Source organism: Podarcis pityusensis, assembly GCF_964106645.2.
Source record: "Podarcis pityusensis genome assembly, chromosome: Z".
Taxonomy (NCBI): domain Eukaryota; kingdom Metazoa; phylum Chordata; class Lepidosauria; order Squamata; family Lacertidae; genus Podarcis; species Podarcis pityusensis.
Window position 1 is genome coordinate 19,471,404 of NC_138044.1, and position 8,134 is coordinate 19,479,537.

General features: G+C 48.5%; 1 protein-coding gene across 1 annotated transcript in view; it reads left to right on the top strand.

The window, feature by feature from the left end:
- Positions 1-7,679, top strand: part of EFNB1 (ephrin B1) — a 74,555-nt gene extending 66,876 nt beyond the window's left edge. Inside the window, exon 5 of the mRNA XM_080989935.1 lies at positions 1,743-7,679. Within this exon, the coding sequence (XP_080846061.1) occupies positions 1,743-2,131 (389 nt within the window). The 3' untranslated portion in view covers positions 2,132-7,679. The remainder of the gene's footprint in view (positions 1-1,742) is intronic.
- The last annotated feature ends 455 nt before the right edge of the window (positions 7,680-8,134 follow it).

The window sequence follows — 8,134 nt, forward strand, 5'->3', positions numbered from 1 at the left end:
CATAGGATGCTACTTTCTGCAGTGTCAGACCCTTGGTCCATCTCACTCTGCCTTGTCTACACTGACTGGCAGCAACTCCTCTCCAGGGTTTCAGGAATTGGTCTCTCTCCCAGCCCTACTTGGAGATGCCAATTGGGGATTGAACCTGGGACCTTCTGCAGGCAAAGCAAGTGCTCTGTCCCCACTGAGCTACTTCCCCATAGGAATAGAGATAGCTGCTTTCGCCATGACCCTTCTTTTAAAAATAAGGCTCCTGTCCTCATGAATAAAGGCCCGATTTAAATAGGAACCTAGGAAGCTGCCTTGGTATAGAGTCACACTCTTGATCCATCCAGCTCAATCTTGTCTACATGGACTGGCAGCAGTGACTCTCCATGGTTTCAGGAAGGGGTCGTCTTCATCTTTTAAAAACAGCTTTTCAAAACTTAAATTTTATTGGACGTGAAACCATGACACCACTGGGACCCACTTTTACGAACACAAAGCTTCATTATAAATCACTGCCAAGGCACCCAGGAAAGTGGCGCATGCCAGGAAGTTCACCTCTTGGTCCCTGTTGCAGTCTGGATCTTCCATCAGTCCCTGGATCTCTGCCTCCCTCAGTTTCATTTCAATGCTACACGCTTTCTGGATCAGCTCCTCCCTATTTAGAGCGTTCTTACTGCCTTCCTTGCCTTAATATTTGTGCAAAGCGGCAACTAGGAAACCAGTAGGTTGGTCAAGAGGGTGTGCCGTGGTGTGAGATCAAGAGGGGCTTGGTGCTGGGTGGCAGGAAAAGAAGGGGAAAGTGGTCAGGTCTTTCTTAAAGGAAAGGAAGATACTAGTTCTCACAAGCATAAAAAAATGTAAATAACAATTAAGTTTCCTTTTACTTCATTCACAGCACTATAGAATTTTATATGATCCTTCTCTACCCCCATACCCATGCCATTATATTTTACTTTTTCTTTCTTTCGTTTTCTTTTTCTTCTTGAGAAACAAGGATGGGTAATACATAATAGTTTTGGTGACAAACTGTAATATAGTGACACGCACACAATCAGGACAACTAGTAACTTCCTTTCCTTTAAAAGAAAAACAAACACACATGAGCTCGTCAAAATTGCAAGATCCCAAATCGAATCCAGCACAGCACATTTGCAGCCCCTTTGACTGTGGCTACTGCCAACACACAATCCTGTGATTCTTTAGCTGCGATTCCTGCATTGCAGGGGGTTTGTCTAGATGACCTGTGGGGTCCCTTCTGACTCTGCAGTTCTACGATTCCATGATAAATTGGAGGTTTTGAAACATAATAGAATGCAGATTAGTGGGGAGGGGATTCCTGTACCGAGTTTATTACATCCCCTCCAACAATTAGGTAGTAGAGGATTAGTTTTTAAATTGCACTCTACATTGCTTATTGTAACTGATGGATCAATTCAGCCCTTTAAAAAGATACTGGAATGAGATGTTGGCACACAAACCCTTCTCATGTCAAAAAAACACATATCCTGCCCCCATTGTTTTTAACAAAACTTTGTTAAGGGTATCAGAGCTTGCATTTTTTCATGCTACTTTATAATAAAACTATGAATTCGGTTCAAAATATATCCAGCTTCTTTTAAAGATCGCTAAGGTTAATTTTGTTTGGTTAGTAGATTTAGGTTGATTGCTATTCTAGAAACCTCTTCCAAGCCCAGAGCCAATTCACCAAAGTTTCTTTCCCCCCATCTTTCTCTTTCCTCCCCTCGCACCCCCAGACCACGTCAACCAGGACGGCCAGGATGGCCAGAGCCCGGGAAACGGCTTCTTCAGCTCCAAGGTGGCTGTCTTCGCCGCCATTGGGGCGGGTTGCGTGATCTTCATCCTCATCATCATCTTCCTCGTGGTCCTGCTGATCAAGCTGCGCAAGCGCCACCGGAAGCATACGCAGCAGCGGGCACAGGCCTTGTCGCTCAGCACCCTGGCCAGCCCCAAGTGTGGCGGCAGCGGCGGCTCGGAGCCCAGCGACATCATCATCCCCTTGCGGACTACAGAGAACAACTACTGCCCTCACTACGAGAAAGTGAGCGGGGACTATGGGCACCCCGTCTACATTGTCCAGGAGATGCCCCCGCAGAGCCCGGCAAACATTTACTACAAGGTTTGAGGGAGCAGCAGCCTTGGAAATGCTTTCTAGAAACTGGGGCACAGGGGGGCAGGGCGGCCTCTGCCAGGAACCACTCCTGCCCGAAACGTGCTTGCGACTGCACTGCACGGCAGAGAGCGGGAGGCGGTCCACCCGCTGCCACGGTGAAGCGCAGAGCACCCTTGCCCCTCACGCCCTTCTCCCTCTTCTCCAGTAATTTAGTTTTGTAGTTCGGAGATTTTGTAGTTGAGGTGGAGGAGGAGGAAGAAGGACCTCGCCAGCAGACCCTCCTGCCTCGGGAGTGCCGAGGTCTTCGCCGTCGCCCTCCCCCCCAGCACGTACCGCTGTCCGTGCTTGGGCTTTGTGCCTTTTCCCTCGCTCTTCGGACATGTCCAGGGAACGTTGCCGTCGCCGTCACTTACTCTTTCCCTTTTTGTTTTCGATTCCACTACTCCCGAGTTTTTATGATTTCAGGTGTTCTCAGGGCGGGGTGTAAATGTGTGTGTGTTTGTGCACGCCAGGTCAGCTGTCCTTAAACCTGGTCTCCAGGATAAGTTGGGAAAGGGAGCTGTTTGCCGGTGTGGCAAAGATGGAGAACCTGCGAAGCGAGGGGAGGTGTCTGGTCCTGACTTTCTCCTGCGACATCAACTTTTTTGTAACTTCCTTTTGAAGTCGCGGAATGTTGGAGCTCAGAGTCACTGCCACCAGCCTCCCAAGCTTCTTTTAACTATTTGCTACACACATAACTCCCCCAGCCAGGAGCTGCACCAGGGCCCTGGAGACCGGCATCCTCCCCTCTCCTCCAATGACCCTCTTTGCCATTTTGAGCTTCTGCTCTTGGACGTTCGGAGCAGCGCTCTCGCTCTCTCCCTCTCTCTCTCCCCGTCTCTCTCCGGTTTGGGCCTGTCTTCTTTATTTTTAGTTTAGAAAACAGAAAAAGATTTTTAAAATTAAAATAAAGGTCTGCAATAGTCAGCAAGAGACAGACAGAAAGAGGCCCAGGTTCTGTAACAAGCAGGAAAGGAACCTTAACAGGAAAGAGCCCTCACCTCCAGGCTGTTAGGCAATAGGGTCAAAGTTTTGATAATGTGTGTAATGGGTGTTGGGAAGGGTCGTTTGGGATGCTGCCTTGTATCTTGTCTGAGACATGGGCTGCCACCTTCCTCCTGTGCAGGGACCGTTCAGGGAGAACTGAACCACTGGCTTACAAGGTGTGTTTTGCTGCCGCAAGGAAAGCAGAATCTCAAAGTTCAGCACTTGCGTTTTCCATGGACGAAAAACCAATACAGTGGTACCTCTGGTTACATACTTAATTCGTTACGGAGGTCCATTCTTAACCTGAAACTGTTCTTAACCTGAAGCACCACTTTAGCTAATGGGGCCTCCCGCTGCCATCGTGCGATTTCTGTTCTCATCCAGAAGCAAAGTTCTTAACCCGAGGTACTATTTCTGGGTTAGCAGAACCTGTAACCTGAAGTGTCTGTAACCCGAGGTACCACTGTACAGTGAGGCCTGCACCTGCTCTCTAACCCAGTGACCCTAGGCATTAGGAATCAAGCCCACTGTTTTACCCTTTCTAGTGTCCTCATCCTGCTTCTTAGAGCTCGCCCACACTTTTCCTTGGCCCTTATTTGGAATGCATCTTGTCCCTATTAATTCCTCTGTGTCTATGCGCTTTCCTTGCTGTTCCACAGCTGTGCCTTGCGAAAATCCAATCTCACCCGCTGATCTGAAGCTCAGGTAAGCAAAATCCCTCTTCAGATTTTCCACATATCTGATAAGATCTGATTCACTGGGTAAGACCGGATTTTCACAAGGTACAGCCGCAGAACGGCGAGAAAAGCTCTTAGACCTGAGGGAATGAATCGGTCCATGATACGATCAAAATACGGTGTCAAGCAAAAATGTGGATGAGCCCTTAATCTCTCTCGGAAGTTGTACAGATAGGGACTGTTAACAACCTTTTTTTTTCAGAGGCAGGGGGCTCCGGCACTGAAGACCACGTTGCTTCCTGGTTCTTGGCACCAATTAAAATGCCACATGACACAGTCTGCTTTAAGTTTTGAGGGATTTTGTGAGAACAAAGGGATGCATGTGCAGGCCTGTGCAGATAATCATTTTCTGTTCCGCAGAAGCTGCCTTGAGGTGTGCAAAAGTGCTTCTCTCAGACATCCCAACATTGCTGGTGTGGTGTGTCCAGCAAGCAGTGAGCTCAGAGGAGTTGACGAACTTTGAGGCTGGAGGGGCGATTCAGTCTCAAATGGTTTTGAGTGACAAAAGCCAGTTGTCTGAGGCCAAGAGGGGGCTGGGAGAGAGAGAGAGAAAGCCGTCACCTTATCCGTTCTCACAAGAGGTCTGTATCTAAACCCAGCAACACCTCCCCCCAAAAAAAATTCTGTCGGAAAAGACAGACTTTTGGACCACGTCATCCCTCAGACAAACTCCATATGGTGTGGAAGGGAGAGAGCCCATCACTGATGTCACCCACTAGCCCATTTAGCAACAGCACTGAGGTTCTTATTTGCCCAGGGTGTGGTAAGAATTTTCTTCTCCACCACCAGTTCATTACCCAAGTGAGGGAACAGCTTTTAAATAAAACACGGAACCAAGACCATTACAGCAAGCTTCAGCAGATCCAGTTAGGTGCCCGGAGTTTATGAGATACTATTGCAATAGGACAGAGCCCAACTTAACATGGCTGTTCTAGCTGAAGCCCATTGCAGTCAGACTTCTTGACTTTGAGGCGCATCCTCAGTGGAAGGAACCGCAGCCGTGGCTTCCACAACCCCTAGGAGAGTTGGGGGTTGGGGTGGGGAATCTTGCCTGTCCTGTGGCTGGCTGCCTCACGTGTGGAAGAGAGGGAACAAATCTTGATGGTCGGCTGGCACTCCGGGAATCCTGGCCCCTGTTGCTGTGCATTAGAAGCGGGGCTCAGCTCCTCCTCTGATCACACCAGCATTCCCAGCTGGGTGCTCAGATCAGGGCAGAAGCGCCAATCAAAGACCCTGCTCCAACCTTTTCCTTTTGTCGTCTGGCGACAGACACCTCCCCACCAACCTGTCCCCATGTCCCATGTCTCCAGATGGGTTAGCACATTTTCCATGGGTGGGGAGCCCTGCACTCCACTTGATCACTAACACACCCAATCTGCCTGATCCACAACTGGGCTGTGACGTTCTAAAGGTTTGGGGGCACCCCCCCCCCAAATGAGAGCCATTTGCCCTCAATTTGTTGGGTTGAATTTGTCATGCCAGAGGCCTTACTTTGTGTAGGGGAGGAGGACCCCCCCTTGCCCCCAGGCCCAGGCCTGGTTTGCCCCCACTACTCTGGGGGAGAGAGAGACACACAGACATCGTTCCTCCATCACACCTATGGGCCTAGCACCCATGCCTCCCTGAGGCTGTAGCTGCCTGCCGTCCCTGCTTGCATCAAAGCCTTATTTCTCCACTTCATAGGTAGATTTTGCTTTCACACTGACTAGGCCAGGTGGTCTCGGAAGGCCTTGAAGGGAGCTGGAGACACTGCAGCAGGGTGCCCTCCACCCCCGTTACAGCTGCCAGCATGCTATGCCCTTAAACCCTCTCTGCCTTCCCTTTTGATACAAACTTCTGCTCAAGGCAATAATCTGAGGCTTGATGGACTTGGGAAGAATTGAGCAGGCGCACATATCACACACCCAAACACAGCCAGCTAATCTCTTGAGGTCTCCCCAGTTGGGCTACTTCAGCTGCACCTTCTTCATGTCCAATGCAGTTTGGCTTCTTCCTGCCTTTCACCCCACCACCACCGCCCCATCCCCAATGCACTGACTCTCCCCCCATCTCTATGCAGGATCCGGAAGCTGTTGGTGGGTGGGAAACCCTGTAAGGGCTTTAGGTAAACCTTGCACTTTTTCAGGCATGCTCCGTGGAGATCAGCCAAGGAGGCAGGTTTCTCAGGACTCCACAAATAACCAACAGTCTCTTTTATTATTGTTGTTGTTGTTGTTGCTATTATTATTTTTTATTTAAAAAAGAATGGAAGCTTTCCCCCCTTCCTTCCTTCCTTCCTTTCTTTTTTTTTTTTTTTTTTTTTTGAAAATCTCTCCATTCCTTCTAATACAAACGATCCCTTTCTTGGTGCCACAAATGCAGGGTCCTTTGAGGCTGTTCAAAGCAGTGTGTGTTTGTTGGGGGGGGGGAGAGAACCCTCTGTCTTAGAATGTGGGTGGTAGCAGGGCTGGTACACTCATGAGGCATAGTGAGGCACTCGCCTCAGGTGGCAGGCTGGGAAGGGACAGTAGATTCGGCCCAGAGAAGCACTCCCACCCATCTCCTCTGCTTCTCTCCCACCTCCACCATCGTCTCTGCTGCTGCCACCCCTGCTTCTCTCCATCCTTTTTCCTCTTCCACTCACTGGGGCTTCTCCAAACCACCTCCAGCAGCAGTGGAGGAGATGGCATGAGGGACAACTGTTTTCTGTTTTGCCTCAAGCGGCAAAATGCCATGGGCCATCCATGGGTGGTAGATATATCTGCAGGAAATGCCAGCCACAGGTCTAGATTGGAAGGGATGATGCTGGTTTCAGCCTAAGGTTTTGTGGTTTGCATTTTGCTTCTTACCTTCCCTGCAGCACAAATAGGTTTCTCGAATCATACTGCCTTGGACAAATACATCTGTCCGTTTTCTTGATTTAACTGGCAGGTCAGGCGGGGTCCCAGAGTCTGTTCAGCGACTTTTGGAAATCAATGACTACCAAATCCAGGCTGGCTTTACCATGCCATCGCACTGTTTTCCAAGTCAGGGAGAGTTTGTGTCAGACTCAAAACGACATTTTAAAAAGGGGGCCAGGGTTTTTCTTTTGCTATTTTTTTTAAGGGGGGGGGGTTATAGATACATTTCTTAGATAGCAGATCCTGTGGGGGGAGGCAAACAAGAAACAGGAAGGTATGAAATGGCAGGCTGAACGGAACTGAAATCACTCTCTTTGAATGTGCTACGTTGAGAAACTTGATTTCCTGTAAGAAAACCGTGGAAATTGCATATTCTTCATCTTTGCATATAGAGGGAAATACGTCAAACACACGTACGTGTCCACCACGACATGGGAGGCAGTTCCCCTCCATAAAACTGACTTTGCAGGGAAATTTGCCCTCCTCCTGTCCGTGATCCTTGCCACCGTAATCAGTAAGATCTTTCCTGACATCACTTGTCGCCATAGGTTTGTGCGCAATCACTTGCAGGAGGTTCCAACGCTAAGGTTAGTTTTGGTCCTCGTCCAAAAGGGAACAAACTCATCCAGTTGTGGGCAGCCAAATAAAAAAGGGGAATGGGGGAGAGGAGGAGGATCAGATATTTTTGTGTGTGTCTGACTTAATGGGTCCTAAAACAGTTTCTTTGTTGTTGTTCTCCCCACCCCGCCCCTTCAGAAGAACATTTCTTTCTGTATTTTTGAGGTTTTATTTTGTGTAAATATCTAGTCTTTTTTGGGAAAAAAATATAATGTAAAGATGTTTTGTATAAACTCTGGATTATTTTCTGGTTGCTTTTTCTTAGAAAAACAAAACAAAACAAAACAAAACAAATAAGAACCTAAAAAAAAAAAAAAACCACACAAGAACGGGTGTAAAACATTTTGTCATGCTGCAGTCCGGCTTAGCAGGGTTCATCCATCAAACATGGGGTGTCATTGCCTGCGTGCTACCCTCCCAAAAGCCAGGCGGGGAATCCACAGCGGAAAAAAACAGTCCCAGTGCAAAAAAAAAAAAAAAAGGGCATCATCAGATGGTGTTGCAGGGGATTGGACTAGGTGACCCTTGGGGTCCTTTCAAATTCTACAATTCTGTGGGAGAGGAGAGGAGACACGGGATGGGCACTGACCATTTGGAAATCTCTGGGTTGGCAAACAAAACCTCTGCTTGAAAATGGTTGTTTCAGATTCATTTTGGAGTCCTGCATCTGTCACAGTCCTCTCCCCTGCTGCCCCAGCAGAACTGGATGGCCAGTTTGGATGGGGCTGGAATGGCATTTCATAAATATTTCCAGC